This window comes from Aspergillus terreus, genomic scaffold (genome assembly GCF_000149615.1).
Source record: "Aspergillus terreus NIH2624 scaffold_3 genomic scaffold, whole genome shotgun sequence".
In the NCBI taxonomy this organism is placed as follows: domain Eukaryota; kingdom Fungi; phylum Ascomycota; class Eurotiomycetes; order Eurotiales; family Aspergillaceae; genus Aspergillus; species Aspergillus terreus.
Genome location: NT_165926.1, coordinates 1,653,861 through 1,673,587, shown reverse-complemented (window position 1 = coordinate 1,673,587; position 19,727 = coordinate 1,653,861). Strand labels below are relative to the sequence as shown.

General features: G+C 53.7%; 8 protein-coding genes across 8 annotated transcripts; 5 read left to right on the top strand and 3 right to left on the bottom strand.

The window, feature by feature from the left end:
• Positions 1 to 106: 106 nt before the first annotated feature.
• ATEG_02490 (uncharacterized protein) lies at positions 107 to 2,113 on the top strand (the record flags this gene model as incomplete). Its single annotated transcript, XM_001211668.1, has 1 exon — positions 107 to 2,113. One exon carries the CDS (start codon positions 107 to 109, stop codon positions 2,111 to 2,113), a length of 2,007 nt encoding a protein of 668 aa, XP_001211668.1.
• Positions 2,114 to 4,804: 2,691 nt separating this feature from the next.
• ATEG_02489 (sugar porter family MFS transporter) lies at positions 4,805 to 6,576 on the top strand (the record flags this gene model as incomplete). Its single annotated transcript, XM_001211667.1, has 4 exons — positions 4,805 to 5,106; positions 5,159 to 5,282; positions 5,335 to 5,776; positions 5,840 to 6,576. 4 exons carry the CDS (start codon positions 4,805 to 4,807, stop codon positions 6,574 to 6,576), a joined length of 1,605 nt encoding a protein of 534 aa, XP_001211667.1.
• A 621-nt stretch (positions 6,577 to 7,197) lies between these two features.
• ATEG_02488 (TLC domain-containing protein) lies at positions 7,198 to 8,617 on the top strand (the record flags this gene model as incomplete). Its single annotated transcript, XM_001211666.1, has 3 exons — positions 7,198 to 7,323; positions 7,383 to 8,108; positions 8,156 to 8,617. 3 exons carry the CDS (start codon positions 7,198 to 7,200, stop codon positions 8,615 to 8,617), a joined length of 1,314 nt encoding a protein of 437 aa, XP_001211666.1.
• A 553-nt stretch (positions 8,618 to 9,170) lies between these two features.
• Positions 9,171 to 9,814, bottom strand: ATEG_02487 (uncharacterized protein; the record flags this gene model as incomplete). Its single annotated transcript, XM_001211665.1, has 3 exons — positions 9,171 to 9,374; positions 9,421 to 9,598; positions 9,672 to 9,814. 3 exons carry the CDS (start codon positions 9,812 to 9,814, stop codon positions 9,171 to 9,173), a joined length of 525 nt encoding a protein of 174 aa, XP_001211665.1.
• Positions 9,815 to 10,722: 908 nt separating this feature from the next.
• ATEG_02486 (uncharacterized protein) lies at positions 10,723 to 11,724 on the top strand (the record flags this gene model as incomplete). The annotated part of the gene is made up of 2 exons (XM_001211664.1): positions 10,723 to 10,952; positions 11,010 to 11,724. The coding sequence occupies 2 exons, from the start codon at positions 10,723 to 10,725 to the stop codon at positions 11,722 to 11,724; spliced, it is 945 nt and encodes a 314-aa protein (XP_001211664.1).
• Positions 11,725 to 12,243: 519 nt separating this feature from the next.
• On the top strand, positions 12,244 to 13,536 carry ATEG_02485 (chitin deacetylase CDA6; the record flags this gene model as incomplete). The annotated part of the gene is made up of 2 exons (XM_001211663.1): positions 12,244 to 12,451; positions 12,503 to 13,536. 2 exons carry the CDS (start codon positions 12,244 to 12,246, stop codon positions 13,534 to 13,536), a joined length of 1,242 nt encoding a protein of 413 aa, XP_001211663.1.
• A 450-nt stretch (positions 13,537 to 13,986) lies between these two features.
• Positions 13,987 to 15,384, bottom strand: ATEG_02484 (uncharacterized protein; the record flags this gene model as incomplete). The annotated part of the gene is made up of 1 exon (XM_001211662.1): positions 13,987 to 15,384. The coding sequence occupies one exon, from the start codon at positions 15,382 to 15,384 to the stop codon at positions 13,987 to 13,989; it is 1,398 nt and encodes a 465-aa protein (XP_001211662.1).
• Positions 15,385 to 16,092: 708 nt separating this feature from the next.
• ATEG_02483 (tethering complex subunit PEP5) lies at positions 16,093 to 19,373 on the bottom strand (the record flags this gene model as incomplete). Its single annotated transcript, XM_001211661.1, has 8 exons — positions 16,093 to 16,470; positions 16,526 to 16,924; positions 16,974 to 17,477; positions 17,525 to 17,860; positions 17,915 to 18,148; positions 18,195 to 18,818; positions 18,879 to 19,175; positions 19,359 to 19,373. 8 exons carry the CDS (start codon positions 19,371 to 19,373, stop codon positions 16,093 to 16,095), a joined length of 2,787 nt encoding a protein of 928 aa, XP_001211661.1.
• Positions 19,374 to 19,727: the final 354 nt, after the last annotated feature.

The window sequence follows — 19,727 nt, the reverse complement described above, 5'->3', positions numbered from 1 at the left end:
ATATCATCACAACTCCCCTGACTGCGCGCCAATTCTGACGTGGTCTCACTCGCTCGATCGCCTCTCCTTCGATCCCATCTTCTCGCTAACCATTAACTGAGAGAAGATGGCCGAAGAAACCCAGGTCCTCACCATTCAACAGCGCATCGCGGCCTTGAATCAAGCCCAGGCTGCGCAAAGCCCCGACTCCGCCGCGTCGCCGTTCCTGACTTCCTCCAAGCCGACCCCGTTGGCTTCGCGTCCTGCTCCTCGCGCCCAACCTGCCAACAACCATCCGGTGAATACGTCCGCTAACAATGAACCCGAGAAGTCACAGCCACGTCCCGTGCCTCGTGCCCCATCGACCACCCAGATCAGCGTCCAGAAACCTAAGGTGCCCCCGCCTTTACCGGCCCGAGCTCCAGCCCTACCCCCGCGCAGGCCGTCCGAACTCTCGCGCAAGAACTCCCTAGAATCTGTCGCATCAGATGCGTCACGCTCAACATCTACCAGCGCTGGAAGAACCACCGGAACATCGTCGAGTTCCGTCACCTCGGGTGCGTCTTATGGAATCCGCGCGCCGGCATGGGGCGAGGCAGAGCTTCCCGCTCTCCCTCCCAGGAGACAAGATATCAAGCCCCCTCCAAGACCAAAGACAACCGCGACAAATAGCACGAGAAGCGTCTCCCAGTCTCGGCCACCGCTACCTTCCCGCCGCGAGTCGACCAACAGCGTCTCTACCAATGATTCCGCCAGCTCTCGGCCACCGCCTCCTTTGCCTTCGCGGGGGAAGTCTCCCGCTCCCCCTTCGTCGTCCAGGAAGCTTCCTCCGCCGCCGCCCTCCAACACGGCATGGGAGAAGCTCCAGAAATCCGGGTTCGCATCAATCAACAAGAAGAGCGCCGAAAGCACAAACAATACACCGCATTCCAACCCGAACGGAACACCACCGCCGGTTCCCTTGGCATCCCGACCGGATCTCTCCAAGATCCAGGCCACCAAGCCGCGTCTATATTCTTCCAGCCCCCCGGCCACCGTCCCGAACACAGTCTGTCTGAAATGCCGGGATTTTACGGGACCAGACACTCACGCGGCTCGGTACCCACGACAGTCTCTTCCGACGCACGACCTGGCCTGGCTGGCACGCGAGCTGACGGCGCCGTTTCCGTCGTTGACCGACAAAGCCCGCGCCATCTTCACATGGCTGCATCATAATATAGAGTACGACGTACACGCATTCTTTAATCACTGCATACAACCGTCGACCCCGGCCTCGACGCTCGCGTCGGGACTGGCAGTCTGCGAAGGATACGCGAAGCTATACGCTACACTGGCTACCCACGCGGGGCTGGAAGCCCTTGTAATTTCCGGCCACGGCAAAGGCTACGGCTACACTGAACCTGCTCCTGGTGCCGCCGTCCCCCCGCGACGGCCAGACGGCCATGCGTGGAACGTGGTGCGGATCGACCACGGGCAATGGAAGTTGCTTGACGCCTGTTGGGGAGCGGGCTCCGTCCAGGGCGCCGGACAGCCCTACCAGAAGGGGTTCAACCCGGCGATGTTCACCGATACCAACGACGAGTTCGGTCTGCGGCACTTCCCCGCCAACCCCGGGCAGTTTTACCGTGACGACGGTCGTCCCGAGATCAGCTGGGAGGAGTACATCCTGGGCAACCCGAACTCGCCGCTATGCGCTGAGCAGCCACATACTTTTAGCGACGCGGATAAACACTCCATCGGTAAACGATCCTTCCTCCCGGCGGCCAAGCGGATTGCCGTGTCGCAGCCGGGCCCGATACGCTTCCAGTTCGGGCTCGTCTGCGAGCACTGGACGCTAGAGCACCACACTCGGGCCAAGCCGGGGTTGTTTCTGCTGATGATCCACGGGGTGGATGGCCGCCAGGACGACCGGCTGCCCTTGACTCATTTCCCGGGGTCGGGTCCTGCCGGTGGCGGCGCTCTCTGGTATGTGGATGTGCCGAGTGCGCGGATGCTGGGCGCCCCGGGCCAGAAGGTGCAGCTGGCGGTGTTGACCACAATCGGGGACATCCAGGATGCCCGCGGGGTGACTGCGGAGGAATATCGGCGACAGGTAGCCGAGTGGGGATGTCGTGGGGCGTATATTGCGGAGTAGGAGCTGTCTGAAGACTGGGTAGGAGGAATTTGCGGGCTTGGCTTGCCCCTCTCCCTTCCCCCCTTTTTGGGTTGCGCCGGGTTTGCATGAGATGATTTCCATTCCGCATTTTGTTTTGGCTGTGATTACGGTACATATCCATCAGCATTGAGTAATGATAATAATGACTTGATCGAGCTTGAATCGTACAATGCATAGTCCGCGACTGATAGAGAACAGCCTGAAAGGCGTCATTTACAAGCTACGTACATCACCGTATATCGACCTTACCTTTACAGAGTACGTCTCGGACGACAGTACATTTTGGACGAGAAAACGCCCGTGACGACGGTCAGACCATACGCTAGGCCAAGCGATGATGTAGGACAAGAGATTGGCAAAGCCCTCGTCCTCAGATGACATGGCAAGGATGAAAGAGAAGCTTGGTCTAAGCCTTGGTGGCTGCACCAGGATGTCGGCAGGAGCGTTAGGGGCCGGACGGCTGACCAGGGGTCGGTTAATAGGGTTGGAATTCTGCCGATATTTGCCCTGGAGTTGATGATCGGATGAATTTTCACGCTCCTTAATTAGCGGTCTGGTCTATAACTACCAACCAAGTACTACTAGTACTTGGCCGTTCCATGAGGGTGTAGATTGTCTGGGGGTAACTATCCCGGATTGGGCTGCTGTGAGGCATTAATTCCATGGACAGATGGCGCTAATGGCCTGGACGATTTAGGGTCCTCCGTATATGGATCGACACAGAACTGTCTGGAGTTGCCGTGAGACATTCGAATGTATGTAAGTCTGAGTTTACCCACTTGTCTGACTGCGTGGTAGAAGCAGACATAGGTAGTAGGTATGTTTACTCCGTATAGATGAGGTTGAGAGTTACTGTAGATTGATGCCTGAGATGCGTGGAATCCATAGGGGTCTTATGTAAGAAAATCCCTCGTGGCTTCTGGTTGGTGGGTATTCGCTTCTGGAAAAGGCTAGTGGAATGGGGCTCTGGCGGGCCGTCTTCCAATCAGCCGCCCTCGGTCTTCCTTCTTTGTTTTCTGCTTTTCCGGAGTTTGTTTCTCTTCTGTTTTCTACTCCAGACCATCTTCGGATTCTTCTGCCTTCGCTGCCTCCTGCATCCAGCCCGGCCTCATGATTATGGGTCCTCTGAAATTTTCCCACGCTTTCCCCGTCCCAAAGTCCATCTTCTATTGGCTGGTCCACTTCAGACCATCTCACATTGACTGAACGTTCCACGGGTCTGCTTCCCCTTCTGGGGTATTGGTCCAGGGTCTCTCTCTTTTGCCCTGAACCCCAAGAAAAAGAGGCAAATTAACTTCTCTGACCATGAAACAACGCTACCAGACTCGTCTGCTAATTGGCCCTCGTCTGCATCTTCTCCCCGAGGCCTGTTAGGTAGAATCTTCGGGATCGGCCATGATGTCACGAGAATCCTTCGGGTGACCCGTCCACACAACACAGCAGGGATGATTCGAGTCCGTCGCACCGAATCGGACAGCTCCTGAACCCGAACTAAGCATCCTTTTTGCGACACCTGCGACAGGTCACGCCGAAGCGCTGAGAGCTGACCGCCATCAACTGCGGCGCTGTGCTGTGCAGGCATGCCGGTGCTGTGCGCCACTGCCGGGAATGGCAGCCTACCCTGCCGATCCGTGCTGATTCGGCCTTGTTCCAACTACGGCGTAGGCGAATCCTCCGTCTTGGTAACACCATCATCGGCCCATCACCTCGTCGTTCTCGGCCTGATGGCTCCATTTTTCCTTACCTTCATTTTTCTCCGCTTAATTTAATTTTCTCTGGGTTTCCCCCCCTCGGTCTGGTGGAGAGGATGACACTAGTGTCACCCGCGTGCGCTGGTTTTTCCCCGGATCCCTCCACGGTCGAACTCGGGCTCGTCAAACTACCCATCCCCGTACAATGGATGGAGTACAGCCAACCCAGGCCAATCTGGCTTGTGAGATCTCCTCCTATACCCGTCTGATGTTGCATTCGGCCATTCCGGTGGGTAGTATTCAATATTCACATACTCTCCGTTGGTCCTTTGTGATCTACCTGTATCTCTCCAATATTCAGTCATGGAGATGCCTGGCCTCATCCTCTTTCAAACTCCAACCAAGTCTACTCCGGAGTCTCTCCGGACGAAACCATGTGTTACTTGCCATCGGCTTACCCCGTAAAGTCCACCTTCTCCAATGGACATCCCGTTCCATGCCAACAGAAACGGCTGGCCGAGGAACCATGTCCGTGACATGCAACTCGGTCCTTGGCGCGCATTTCGGCTGCCATCATCCTGTCTGCATGCAGCAATAATTGGGAACCCGAAAACGCATGGAGTGGTCAAGCCGTCTTTCGCGGGATGCAAACTAATTTCGTCTGCCACGGACCCCTCCGTGGTCCCCATCCCGTACATCGGGTCGGCATTGGACGACGCCGTCGCCCGCAAAAAGATTAGTACTCGTATCATTATTTATTTTTTTTCCCCTTCCTCATGTAGTTTGCTGCCCCGTCTGGTCGGTTAGATTTAACCGGTCCGCATCTCCTCAATCTTTTAAATTCCCCATATGCCCCCGATCGTCCCTTTCGTTTCTCTTTTCTTCGACTGTTCGCGGCGACTGGTTTCTCCCCAAGCTGGTCCTCTCTCTCTATCCCTTCAAGTAAGAGTGGACCTGTAGGCGCAGGTCTCCCTTCACCATGTGGCAGATCGGGAACATGTATGCCATTGCGGCCATCGCCGTCATCGGTGGTGGCCTCTTTGGTTTCGATATCTCTTCTATGTCCGCTATTATCACCACTGAGCCCTATTTGTGCTACTTCAACGAAGGCCCTATTGAATACAAGGATGGAAAGCCCAATTGCAAGGGTCCTTCGGCTGATGTCCAAGGTGGTATCACCGCCTCGATGGCGGGTGGCTCTTGGCTGGGCGCTTTGTGCTCTGGTTACTTCTCCGATATCTTTGGCCGTAAGCATTCGATCATGATTGGTGCTGTGATTTGGTATGTCTCCCGATCTCTCTTTTATCGTCTCCATTTTCTGATGGTCGAACAGGTGCATTGGTTGTATCTTGGTCTGCGCTTCCCAGAACATTGCCATGTTGATCGTCGGCCGTGTCATCAATGGTTTCAGTGTCGGCATCTGTTCTGCCCAGGTCCCTGTCTACATCTCCGAGATTGTATGTCTTCCGAGAACCGCTTTTGTGTGGCCAACGCTAATGTTCATCGCAGGCTCCCCCTACTAAGCGTGGCCGTCTGGTCGGTCTCCAGCAGTGGGCTATCACCTGGGGTATCATGATCATGTTCTACATCTCGTACGGATGCAGCTACATCAAGGGCGTTGCCGCCTTCCGTATCCCCTGGGGCCTTCAGATGGTTCCTGCCATCCTTCTTTTCCTCGGAATGTGCCTCCTGCCTGAATCGCCCCGTTGGCTCGCCCGTAAGGACCGCTGGGAAGAGTGCCACGCTGTTCTCACCCTGGTTCACGGCAAGGGTGATCCTAACTCTCCCTTTGTCCTGCGCGAGTACGACGAGATCAAGGCCATGTGCGAATTTGAGCGCCAGAACGCCGACGTTACTTACATGGAACTACTCAAGCCTAACATGATCAACCGTACCCACATCGGTGTCTTCACCCAGATCTGGTCCCAGCTGACCGGCATGAACGTCATGAGTATGTTTGAACCCACGATTCCTGTTGGCGCATCCCTAAGCTGACACGATACCTCTCTTTTAGTGTACTACATTACTTATGTCTTTGCGATGGCCGGCCTGGAGGGCAACAATCTACTTGTTTCCTCCAGTATCCAGTACGTTATCAACGTGGTGATGACCGTCCCCGCCCTGCTGTGGGTCGACCGCTGGGGTCGCCGTCCTACCCTTATTATCGGGGCCCTGTGCATGTTGACCTTCTTGTTCGCCAACGGCGGTCTGATGGCCTCCTACGGCCACGCGGCGCCCCCCGGAGGTTCCGGACCCGCTGCTGCGCAGTCCTGGATCATTCGCGGCCCCGCCAGCAAGGCGGTCATTGCCTGCACCTATCTCTTTGTCGCCAGTTACGCCATTACCTGGGGACCCGTGTCGTGGGTGTACCCGCCTGAGTTGTTCCCCCTGCGTGTGCGTGGCAAGGCCAACGCGCTGTGTACGTCCGCCAACTGGGCCTTCAACTTCGCTCTCGGCTACTTTGTCCCGCCCGCCTTCGTCAACATCGAATGGCGTGTCTACATCGTCTTCGGTGTGTTCTGCACGGCCATGTGCATCCATGTCTTCTTCATGTTCCCGGAGACTGCGGGTAAGACTCTCGAGGATGTCGAGCAGATCTTCACCGATCCCAACGGCCTGCCGTACATCGGTCGTCCCGCCTGGAAGACCCGCAACGAGGTGTCACGTGCTGTGATGATCGAGCAGGTTGGGTTCGACGATGAGGAAAAGCGTGCTGGCAGTGTTACGGTGCATGATGAGCATACGGTTTAACGAGGCATTTGACGAAAAGATGGGAGTATAGACGTCACGTGAGCACAGGGAGGGCCGGGTGCCCGTTGACCTGTGCTGTGTATATTATGTTTTTCTTTTCTTCTTTTTCTTTAGACATTGGCCCTTCCTGGTCATGTTCATATATACATTTTGAGTATCTGATAGTGTCGTGAAATACAGAATCTACTCCGTATAGACACCTTTCTGATGCCTCGGTCAAATTCCTGTAGATGAGTGGAGTGCCGATCGGTGGAGATTTTTTCCTACCCCTGGACGGGCCTGAAGAGGCAACTGGCCGGTCAGGTGAAATTTCCCTTTACTTAACTTTCCCAGGCTCATTTCGTATCACGAATCCCTCTCGACTACTGCTTCGCTCCCTCAGCCACTCCTTTCCCCCGTCGCATTGAGCAGTTTCTTTTCTGTTCTTTTCTTCTTCTTCTCCTGATTGAATTACTTCTCTTTTCTTTCCCCTCATTCTTGCATTCCTTTCTGTCCGGAGTTGTCCGCGTGTTGGAGGTCCACGTTGATTGCTTGACTTCCTTGGACATTTCAGGAGCCCTAAACACTTAGCGCCATAGAACGATCTTAGCGTGTTAATTTCCCTCTTGTCCCTTCGCCACCATGCCTCGTGTCCGGAGAAAGTCGAGCAACTTGGGCGCAGACATTCGCGGTGACACCAGCGCTCCCGCCATGTCCACCATGAACGAGTTCAGTCCAATCGAGCCCCAGGCGCCCAAATGGGATCAGGTATGGTTCTTGAATGGGGGATCGGATTAGATGTGTTCCGTTCTAATGCAATGCTCCAGGTCGCGCCGTCTCGTTCGTCCTCCAAGTCGCAGTCGAAGCGTCGCAAGAGTCGGTCTCTCCTCCGTCGGTTTAAGGATAATTGTCTCAAGCACACATGGCTTCTTCCCCTCCTGATCTTGGTCGTTCTCCTGTCGGCCTACGCCGTCAACCCCACGCCTTCCAACCCCCTCCATAGCGCCATCTTTCTGTCCTACCCGCAACCTCCGAAGACCCCCGGCGGCCCCGTGATGTATGGGAAAGGCCCCAAGGATATCGCGTTCGTCGCGTTCTACACCATCGTTCTGTCATTCACTCGGGAGTTCTTGATGCAGCGCATGATCCGGCCGCTCGCGGTGTGGTGTGGCATCCGCGGCAAGGGCAAGACTGCCCGGTTCATGGAGCAAGTGTACACGGCGATCTACTTTGCGATCTTTGGTCCCTTCGGCTTGTACGTGATGAGCCGCTCCGACATCTGGTACTTCAACACGACGGCCATGTTCGAGGGCTTCCCCCACCGTGAGCACGAGGCGCTGTTCAAGGCCTACTACCTCCTTGAGGCGAGCTACTGGGCTCAACAGGCCATCGTGCTCATGCTGCAATTGGAGAAGCCCCGCAAGGACTTCAAGGAGCTTGTGGGACACCACATCATCACCCTGGCGCTGATCGGCTTGAGTTACCGGTTCCACTTCACCTACATGGGCATTGCAGTGTACATTACGCACGACATCTCCGATTTCTTCCTTGCGGTATGTCCCAGTTTTGTTTCGTCTGATCGCTTGCTGATCTGTGGTAGACCTCCAAAACCTTTAACTATCTCGATTTGGCTATTACCGCTCCCTACTTCGGCGTGTTCGTTGGTGTATGGATTTACCTTCGCCATGTGCTGAACCTCAAGATCCTGTGGGCGGTTCTGACGGAATTCCGCACCGTGGGACCCTTTGAGTTGAACTGGGAAACGCAGCAGTACAAGTGCTGGATCAGTCAGTACATTACGTTCGCCTTACTGGCCAGTCTGCAGGCGGTGAATCTTTTCTGGCTCTTCCTGATCCTCCGCATCCTCAAGAACTACCTCTTCACCAACGTGAAGAAGGACGAGCGCAGTGAAGACGAGGACTCTGAGGAGGAAGAAGAGACGACCGCTCGTGCGACGGGTGTGGAGTCGTCCTCGATGACGGCCCGCAATGTGGGCAAGGAGAACCAGGCGCCGCAGGTGCTGGTCAACGGACAGCCCCTCCACTCGAGCAAGAAAGACTAGTGGAGCGCTCAATTCGTTGCGATTGGCCCTGAACTTGCTTATATTGAAGATACTGCTTTCCTGCGGGTGTGGCTGGGCGACTACATCCGGAGATCTTGTCTTGCATCTGCCTGGGTCGATTCTCTGCATCGCCCATTTTCTTTGTTTTATATATTCGGTCATCTGATGTCTGTCGTGACGCAGCTGAATGGATATAGTGATGATTGTATGAGAGGTACCGGACGCAGCTTGTTATTACATCTAATCATAATAGAGTACGATTCTTCACTACTGCTGGGACTGGATTTGATGAAGTGTCACAAGCGTACGCGTAATCTTGGCAGGGGCTTGCACTAGATACTTGCATCCGCCGGTGAGTTCACGCCTATTATTGCCCATTTTTGATCCTACCGAGTCATCATTTGATGTATGCTAGATGTACACAGTGTACCGATGAAGCGCAAGCGCAATTACCCACAGCAGGATCCCATCAAGGCCCGAGCAAGTACCATCCTACCTTGCCCAACATCAACCCCGCGAGCCAAGCCCACACTACTCTACGGAGTAGACAGGTCTAGGCCTGCGGCCGTTCCGGGGAAACGCTCCCCTTCACCTTGACAGTCTCGGTCTCGCCCTCGCCCTTTTCGCTCTTCCCGGGCTCGTTCACGTACGGGTTATCCGAGCGGCCCCTGTCGACCTCCATGGTTGTGCGGCCGGGGTTTTCAGGGACGTCTTTGGACGATTCCTCCTCCCCTTGCTGCTGCGGCTGCTCCTGCTGCTGCGTTTAGCATCTATCCAGTACGGTCCCAGGGAAGGAGACATACCGAAGTTACCTTCTGCTCCGCATCACGGTCTGGCTGCGGTGCGGACTCGCCGGCGGGGGCGTGGGCTTCTTTTGGGGGCCCGTGGTCATCGTGGCTGGCGTGGTGTGCTTGCTTTTGCGGTCTGTTCTGGAGGAGATAGTAGAGGCCGGGGCCGAGGAGGGTGGCGGAACCGATCATCCTGTGGCATTGTTAGCGGGAGCTGTTGTGGTGGTGAGGGAAGGGGGTGAGGCTGTAGGTGTAGGTGTAAGTACCAGGGGAGATTGCTAGACGCCTGGACACCATGCGATGCTGATGCATAGGTTCGCCGGGCGAATTGCTGCGTGGGACGGCGGGTGGTGGTGCGTGCTGGACGGAGGGCTGAAGCACGGAGGAGATGTGCGCGTGAGAAGGACATTGCTGCGTTTTGAGAGCTGATGGTGGATTGGATTTGTATGGAGGTGGTATGAGAAGGTTAAAGGAGAGTTGAGCAGCGATGAGAAGAGAAGAGGAGAAAAGAGGGGATGAACCTGCAGCGCAGGTACCTCGTGGTACATATACGGCATCGGGATCTACGAGGACTGGTGGTGTCACTGCTCGTACCAACGATGCATGACGGGAGCTGCCGGGGTGACATCATCCCTGCCCCCGTTCATGGACCGCTTTGGCCAGGTTTTATCCCATCACTTTCTAGTACTTCTGCTGGGAATTATCTGGAGTTACCTGTGGCGGGGAGATATCCGTGGCTTGCCGCGTGTGCCATTATATCACTATGCGCGCATGTTGAAGTATTCAACTTTCCTCCTTGCTCAACAGCTCTTCCTTCTTTAGCTCTGGCTCTTCGCTAGTAGCTTCGCCACATCGCCAATTGCACGTGGCCGATCTAGTAAAATGCATTATAGCTTCAGATGCGGGAGAAGCGCCGTCTTCTTGCTCGAAAGTCGAAATAGAGCCATTTCTACAAGTCGCGTGAGCGTAGGCCGCCAATGCTCATCTACTATATCCAGATGCTGGTGGACTATGTAAGAGAAGGCGAGACCTCAGCTGGAGAGCTCTTTTGTGGAATATATATAATATTTTCTCTTTCATTTAGCTCATCTTAGAGTCGTTGGGACATAGCTGGATAGAACAACAGCTTATATAGTTCCCTCAAATTCTGCCTCAGGCCGCACTCTTCCCCGCCTCACCACCTCATCTAATCTTGCTTCGTGAATCATCTCCAACTTTCTCCTCCACTCTTCCTTATACCCTCCACTCTCTGTCCCCTCCACTTCATCGCGCATAATCCTACATACTCCCTAATCTCCATACTCAATCCCCGAAACCATGGCCGACCGACAGGCGGTGCAGCAGAACCTCAACGGGCTGCTGTCGAAGCTCGATGACCCCGACCCCGATATGCGCTACATGTCTCTCAATGACCTTCTCGGCATCCTCAACAACCCCAATTCTTCTTTCCTGTCTCATGATCAGTTCATGTCCACCCGACTGGCCGACGGTCTTCTTAAAGCCCTCGACGACCAGCATGGCGATGTCCAAAATCAAGCATTGAAGTGGTGAGTGCGGAGAGCGCTCCCGCATCCACTCCAACGTCTAACGCGCGTATCATCCAGTCTCGGGCCTCTCGTTGTCAGACTACCCTCCGATAATCTATCCTCGATCCTAGAGAAGCTCTCCACCTTGACCGCATCCCAAACCATCGACACTTCCGTCCCCAACACGGCCCTCCGAGTTATCGTGACCGCCCTTCCTCGACCTCAGTCTGGACAGCCCGCTAGTACCGAAGCTTCGGCCGCGTATTCGTCCGTTTCTCGGGTCCTGATCCCTCGTCTGGTCGGTCCCACTCCGTCTCCGACAGGTCGACGGGGGTCGGTGGTCAAGGGAATGCTCGAGAAGGATACCTCGAAGGGCTTCAGCAGTGATGCAATTGACGTGCTCATCCAAGTCGTCACTTGTTTCGGTCCATTGCTGAGCGAGCAGGAGCTGACCGATCTGAAGAACTCGGTGATGACAATTATTGACAACGACACTGCTGGAACTGTGGTCACGAAACGAGCCCTGGCGGCTATCTCCGCTCTGGTCCTCCATTTCTCGGATAATCAGCTGAACGAGTTTGTGGGCGAACTTGTACAGCGCTTCCAGTCCCCCAGTGTTGTGCACCAGCGGCACCTCATCGCGACAGTCGGCAGCATTGCGAGAAGCGTACCCGCCAAGTTCGGTCCTCACCTGCCGGTTTTGGCACCTTTCGTTTTTTCTGCAGTTGACGAAACTGATCTAGCGCAAGTATGCTATGAACAGTCACTCTTCCAATGGATGAACCGTCGCTAATCCTCGCAGTAGACGATCCCAAGCCCCCCAACCTATACTGTCGCCTCGGCTGCTTGAATGTTGATGGAGAACGAATGTCATATGCACTTGCCAGGTGGGCTTGCAACACCAGCCGTCTGGTGAGAAAAAATTCTCAGAGATACCGGGCCAGGCGCCCTTTACACTGAGCGATTCGGCGACGCTTTACGTCCATTTTATTGTGATAAGATATCAAGACCTAATGACGCAAGCCAGAAACGAGATGAATGAAAACTCTTTAGATCCCAGGATCTTTCCTCGGTCGACGTAGAAGGAGCCGTCATGGCCGTTTCTATGCACTTTCCCTGCTATACTCCCCTGGATGGTACCTTCTCAATCCCTCCCACCTTAGGCCCATATGATAATAAACAATGGATTCCAACTTCTCCTCTCTTCCTCCCTCTCCACAATCTCTTCACCATAAGTATTGCAGCACATCTGGTACCCGTTCTTTACCACCTTTACGTTGCATCGTCCTAGGCCCTGCATTATTCTATCAACATGCATCTTCGACTTCTATCTTGCCTGGCTCTTATGACACGGATAGCATCTGGCCACTTTCATGAGAGCGCCCCCTACACCCCCGACGCTGGCATTTCTCGCGGACTTGAACCCAGCGCTGTTTTAAATGGGTTGTTCGACCGTGCTGAGGCACTCTGTGGTCCTGGAGTCGGAAACTGCTCAGACGGGAACTGCTGCTCTAAGGCCGGTAGGTGTTCCACCGTGTTAATGTATGGCCAATGTTAACTTTCAGAGACAGGATACTGTGGGAAGACCTACAGTCACTGTGGTTGGCCAATCTGTCAGACTGAGTACGGCCGCTGTGATCCTCCAGTACCTCCCAGAGGCCCATCGACAGACATCATTTCTCGTCCCAGACTCGGCAAAGTCCCATATGGCCCGCTGTCGATTCGCTCCTGCACCGTCCCAGGGACCGTCGCTCTGACCTTCGACGATGGTCCCAACAAATACACCAGCGCCTTCCTCGATCTATTGGACAGATTCGATGCTAACGTGACTTTCTTCATCACTGGCAATGAGAATGCCAAAACCAACGGCGTGGGGAAGATCGACTCCGAGCCCTCATCTACTTCAATCCAACGCATGCACACGAGCGGTCACCAAATCGCCAGTCACACCTGGTCCCATCTGGACCTCAGCGTGATGTCCAAAGAGCATCGCCATCCTCAAATGATCTGGAACGAGATGGCTCTTCGCAACATCTTGGGCGGATTCCCGACCTATATGCGCCCGCCATATTCCAGCTGCACTGGCCAGTCGGGATGCCTAGATGACATGTCCGAGTTGGGGTATCACATCATCTTGTATGATATTGATACCGAGGATTTCCGTTACAACGACCCGGCCTCAATCCAAAAGTCGAAAGATATCTTCGACAAGCATATCGACCAGAGCAAACATCTCCAGAAGCCATGGCTCGTCATTGCCCACGATGTACACGAACAAACTGCTTTCAACCTCACCGAGCATATGCTGAAGAAATTGTCGGCTTCTGGTTATCGCGCTGTGACTGTGGGCGATTGTCTCGGGGATCCCAAAGAAAACTGGTACCGGACAGATCCCCGCTACATTAATGGTCTTCTCTCGGGCCCTTCATCTCATCGCTCGCAAAAGATTTCCAGCGATCCAATTGTCCCCTATACCGGGCCGGATGACACACCGTCGCACCCTTCACACAAGCCTCCTTCGAATAAGTCTGAGGGTGCTGCGCTGCGAGCTGGATCATTTTCCGCGGGTCTGGCCTTGTTGTTTAGTGTGGCTTTGATGGGATAGGACTCATTATCTATGGGTTTGTGGCGTTTCTCTTTATTCGTTGCTCGATGAGCTTATTGTTGATACATTTTATACTGGGTTGGAGTTCTTGGTCCTCATTCACTTTTGACTCGTTCAGTTTGTAGGGTAGCCAGCTCGAGCGGCTGAATTAAAAATGTGTTTTTTTCTGATTCGATTCAGGGGACTTTATAAACATGGAACAACAAGTAGCAAGTTCGTATCATTCCTAAGGAAATTCTTTTCATCGCTAGTAGTCGGACCGCTGAAATAAGATATAATACAGGATAATGGTATAATCCAGCAACTCATACGCTTCGTAAATGAAGAATGTAACACGAGTACACATATGCAGTAGTAAGGTGCGTGCATATGTAGTTCCGGCATGATAATGCAACATATCGCATGAACACCTAGATGAGATCAAAGGTGAACAGCACGAAACAGACAGAATCAGCGTCTGACAATTTTCAGAAGCGGAGCAATTCGTGCCCTTCGACTTAGCCCAACACGATAGGGCACCTTGCTTGTAGTGGATATGGGGCTGTGCTTGGTAGGCCCTTTATTAGACATTGATAAAGGATCGGGGGTTTGTGGTTCTGACTTCTTCGGCGTCACGGGTGGTGCATTTGGCGGGTTGTGTTCGGTTTTGGTAGGAGAGGAAGGCTGAAGGTCTGGAGGGAGTTCGGTATTGTTCGTTGTCGATTCGTCGGGTACAGTCTTGTCGGCGTCCTCAGGGACGACTGGTGTTTCTGGTTCTGTTTGGACCGGTTCTGCAGCTGGGTCTGCGGATTTTTCTTCTATGGGTTGCTCGGAGGTTTTCTTTCTCTTGCGGCCGCGCTTTCCGGGCGCAGGAGCAGGTTCGGGGTTTGTTTCGGATGCGACTTCGACGGTGTTGTTATCAGGTAGAGCGTAATTGTTGGGCTCGTCGGCCATGATGTTTGCGGGCCGTTCGTCAACCCATATCACGTCATCTTCGACGTCGGATGCGTATGTCTTGTGCAGCGTTAGAGATGTGGTTTTTCCGCGCTTGATCTTCTTTTTCTTGGGTTCCCTGGTTGTCGGATTGGGTGGTTCTATTGGGATGGTGACTGTTGGTTGTTCCGCCGTGGCAGACGCGCCATTTTGTATGGTTTCTGGTTGAGGGTCAGTCTCGGCGACCGCATCCGCAGCATCCTCCGTCTCCTTTTTCGCATTCTTTGGCGGCCTGCCTCGCCGTTTCTCCGGCAGGTTTGGAACCACAGATGTAGCGGTGGTTGTGGCTGGCTGGGCCAGTTCGTCATCTTCGTCAGCGTCCGGTAGACTCTGTTTCTTCTTCCGTCCTCTTTTCTTCTCTACAGGCGCTGGGGGTATTTCGATGGTAACTGGAGGTGGAACGGAGAGCTCTGCGATGCTCTGGGTCAGCATGGATTGCTGGAATTCGGCCAGGGCATTGTCGCTTCTTGCTCGGATAATGGAGGAGTTGGGTTCTGTGTCGTGGGGAGATGAGATCATTTCGCGTGCTGAGTTGCATCTCCGTGGGCTGGGGTGTATGCGTTCGGGACCTGTAGGGTTGTGCAAAGGGAATGGGTTGCTCTGGTCGTAGGACGTCGTAGACGGCTGGAGGGACGAGTCGAAATAGATTGTAGGATGGAGCGGAGCGGCTGTCGTCGTTGCCTGAGAGGATGCTGTGGGGTTGGGCGTGGGCGTCGAGTTGCTGGGGGTAGGGCGGGCCGGGATAGCCATTGCTTGGTCCGTTCGTGTACGGAATGGTAGGGGGGCAGCTGGCATCCGGATGGCTGTAGTGTATACTCGGCACGTCCGGGCCGGGGTGATTTGCATGGTATGTCTCGGTCCCCTCGTGGAAGCCATTCTGCACATCCACATGCACTGCGTGCTGGTGGGCATGGGCATGGGCATGATGCGCCTCCTCTTCGTCAAAGAGGCGTTGCTGCGCGAGACCAATCTCGTTCATCATAGTACCTGATACGGGTTGCGATCATCAGCATCAGTGCTCCCAAGGCGGTTGAGAATATCACGCGACACGCACCGATTGACCCGCCCTCACCGTTGGCGGGAATCCATCTCTCCTCCCTCCGCTGCTGCGATGACGTGAGTCGTGGCTGGGCCGCTTCCTGCGACTGCAGGAACTCGTCAAAGTTGACTGCGATCTGGTTGCTTGCGCCGGCGGATTCGTCGTCTACTGCGTCTTGGTTCGCGGGGTTTTCATTGTCGCGTGCTGGTTGTGGTTCTTGCGGCCTCGCGGGGGGAGGAAAGTCCGCGGCCAGCGGATCATCCTCGTCGTCGGAGTCCTGGATCACGCGATCCCAGGTCATTTGTACTGGTTGGACGAATATGTTGGAGAATATAGGGATTATGTGTGCTGTGAATAGCAGATCGGACTGGAGTTGGGGATCTTATCGGACGCGATGGTGACGCGCTGGCACGTGATGATAGGACTACAGTATGGGCTAGGGCAATCAACATCAACTGAATGGGTATGGATAATCGCAGATTGCAAGAAATATCATTCAAATACAGAAAAGGCAGAGGTATCATGATCAATAGTTGCATGCGTCATTATTCCATGGTGCTCTGCGGCCGCATCACACCCCGTCCGAAGAATTCACTAACCGTGCCGAAGCGGTCCTTCGAACGCTGCAGTTCGCCTTTGAAGAGTTCGTGCTGATCAGCTGACTCCACCTGTCTCCGTCGAATTGCCTTGATGGTGGAGTTCTCCGGGGCGCAGACCGGACATTCGGCGTCCTCATCTACTTTGTTGAGGCAGCGTTGGTGGAAGGAATGCTTGCACAGGAAATGTACTGTAGGAAGGTCGAGGGCTCCGCCGCAGGACATACACCGTCGAGCTTGGAAGACGACGGGCTTGCTTCCCAGCTGTTCCAGTTCCTGCCTCTTCTTTTCGGTTTCTGTGCTGTAGCTCTTGATTAATCGCCGATTCTAGGAAGGTGTTAGCTTTGGCCAGGAGGTTCTAGGAGCATCCGGAGAAACCAACCGATGAGATCTCCTTTCGTTCCCGCTCAATGTTCTCGCTCAAGTACTTCTTCACTCTACCCATTGTCACCACCGCATTGTTGCTCAGTGCCTGAATGACCTGGAGCGGAGACATGAGTCCGTCGTCGTGGATCCGTTTGAGTACAACATCCAGTTCTTCTCCCGCCTCTTCGAGGATCGCCGGGCTCGAAGCAAAGTACGTTAAAGCGTCAATATATAGTTGCGGCTCTTCCGGTCCATACTTCTTCAAAGCCTTGATGGCTCCACGAGTATCTTTCGCAGACGTGAATGAGCGGAAGATATCTGAGCGGAGGCCTTCCTGTTCCCGCACGAGCGTTGATCCCTCGCGGAAGCCCGAGAGATCCGACAGTAAGAGGACGCTGGAAGTGGAGATTGGGATCTAGCCGGCGTTAGTTTAGCAAAAATGGAATGAACCACGGTTGACATACGTCTTTTCCTTCGATGAGCTTTTTGGCTTTGTTCTCCCACTCTTGTTTTTCAGCAGAGTCTTTCTGCCGAGAAGATGCATCCAGATACATCTCAAACAGAGTAGTGTAAAGATCCACCTTGTCCTCCTCTTTGAGCGTCTCCTTATTGATGAGAGCCTCGAGAAAGGTGATGAATTCTTGCGGATGACCCACAAATGCGGAGAATGCCGTTCGTGGTTTCGGAGGCTGGTACTGGGACACGGCGTGATCTACTTTGTCTTCCTGAGTGGACTGCGGTTCGACAGCCTCAGACTTTGCTCCAGCACTTGAATTAATGAGAGAAAGGGGGAGAAATGCCGCCAAACTTTGCAAATTACTGCCTGACTGCGTCTGTGGCTCGGGCGGTAATTCGACCTCTGTTCTAGGCTTGTACTGTCCTTTGTAATATTCAATGAACAGCTCGGTGGTTTTCTGGGGACAATTGGACAGCAGGACCCGAGCATATTTCATCAAGTTATCGTAGGCCTGTGATACTTAGCACAATACGTATGAACCAGGAAGTATCCACATACCAGTTCGGGGTCCAGTCTCCAGATATACTCGACCGCTTCCGCATACTTCTTAGAATCCTCAACGAGAATGTCGACGACCATGTCATTCTCGCCATATTTCGTAGCCAGGTAAGCAGCTTGTTCGTAGTACCCGCCTTGCCGACACATTGCGATGGCGGTTTCCAGATCGAACTTGAGCTCCCCAGGAGCCTTAATGAACGCATCTAGCTTGCTCGTATCTTTTAACTTGGCGTAGCAATTGAGAAGCAATGTTGTATGGTCGACCGTAGCCTTGTCGTGATCGTGCAGTTCTTCGAGATACTCAATCAGGTTGTGGATGCGTTGCGTGTCGAGATACTGTTCCCGTTAGCATAGCGCATTTGAACTGGTTCGATATGTCGCCTCGCCAACCTTGCGAATAATTTGTGAAGGTTCTGTATTGTCAATAGCCCGAAGGTATTGCTGCATGGCTGTGTCGTAATCTCCTTTCTGGTAGAGGAAGTCGCCATACTTTCGGTAAATCGCATTCTGTTGCAGGGTATCGACGCCTTTCTTCTGTGCCAGGTTGATCGCTAGGATGTAGAGGTTCCGCTGATACAGAATCTCCAATTTCTGCTGTAGGCTCTTCTCACGATAACGAAAGATCTGGCAAGGTCAGCCAATCATCCAAGAATTTTAACCCCACACATACCTTGCCGTCTGTCGTCAGAAGAAACAGATCCCCCCACTCCATGAATACCCGCTTCACGGAGGAGGCCACGGACTCCGAGTGAGCAATGAACTTGAGGTCCGTGTCCAGCAGCGTAAATGTGGTCGTATTAAACATGCCGTCAATCGGCAGGTTTTCAAGCGAGCCACCGTTCGGAGACCTCACTTTCGGAGGACATACTAAGGCGATATAGTCCTTGAATATAGTGAGAGAGCTCTTGTTGCTCTCGAACGCATAACTGGGTCCACGCCCGTGCGGCCCATATGTGTAAATCGCATCCTCTCTGGCAACAAGGACATCGCCCGTAAAATCATCCAAGGCCATGCAGCCCACCGCACAGCCTGTATCCTCAAGAACCCGTGCAGGCTGGCCCTGTACTCGGCCCGAGATGGCCAGTGCTAATATCCGGTTCGTTGTCGAGATGTACAGAGTGCCCGCTGATCCACTTTGCATCTCCAGGCCGGTTACCGGTTCTTCTGACTCGAACACCACGCGTTGCCGCGCACCGCGATCATGGATAAGGTCTCCGCGGATGACCGCGACAGAGCCATTTCCGAAGCCAACGGCTACCTGAGACAGATCGGGCAGGGCGCCGAATGCGGTGACCTAACCGCAGAATAAAAAATTTAGCCAAGAATGGTATGTGTTTGAAAAGAGTGTACGTACGGGAAACAGTCTTCGCGCGTTTTGGATCGAAGTTGTGGACAGACAGCGCGGGGCACCGGTCTTCTTCTCGGTCGTATCGAGCGCCCAAACCTTCAGAACGGGTTCATTGAGAAGATCCTCCGATATTGTCACCAGAAACGCGCTCCCTTCTATCTGTTTGACGTGCACGATGGAGCCGGTATCGGAGGCTTTGAACGATCGCACGATCTTGAACCCGGAGGAGATGATATGAACGAAGCCGTCAGTCGTTCCAAGGAAGAGGTTGGCGGAGCCGGTACATAGAGAAGAGACATCAGCCTATTTCCATCCATATGAATTATTAGCATAGGGGTCGATCGGAGGAACGGGGAAGAAGAATACGTTGAATTTCGATAAGCTCTCCTCCGGCAGCTTGACAGGAGAGACGTCGAAGAAGTTGAAAGCTTTCCACTAATCGAGTTCATCAGACAAAGCGATCCAAACAGTTAATTCCGCACTTACTGATGTCAGAGCCATTTGGACGTAGCGCGCGCCATGGACTGATCGCAACAAGGTGAGAGAGCTGTTGATGTGGGAGTCGCTGCGGTCTCCAGGTCGGGGATATCGCGAAGCTCCGCCGCGCTAGTCCCGCAGCTCCGACGCTTGCGGCGGTGACCCCAACGTCATTATTCCAGGAACTTCAAGATATCAAATTTAGGCTGAGACGAGAGACGAGACCACAAACACTAGTAGATTCTATTATAACTCTTCTTGAATTCCAACTGGTTGTTACTGAGTATTCGGAAGTCACATCTGCTGGTGCCTGAATATGAAGAGTATATATAAAACATCTATAGGTACAATATTGAGGTATCACTGAATGTGTATCTA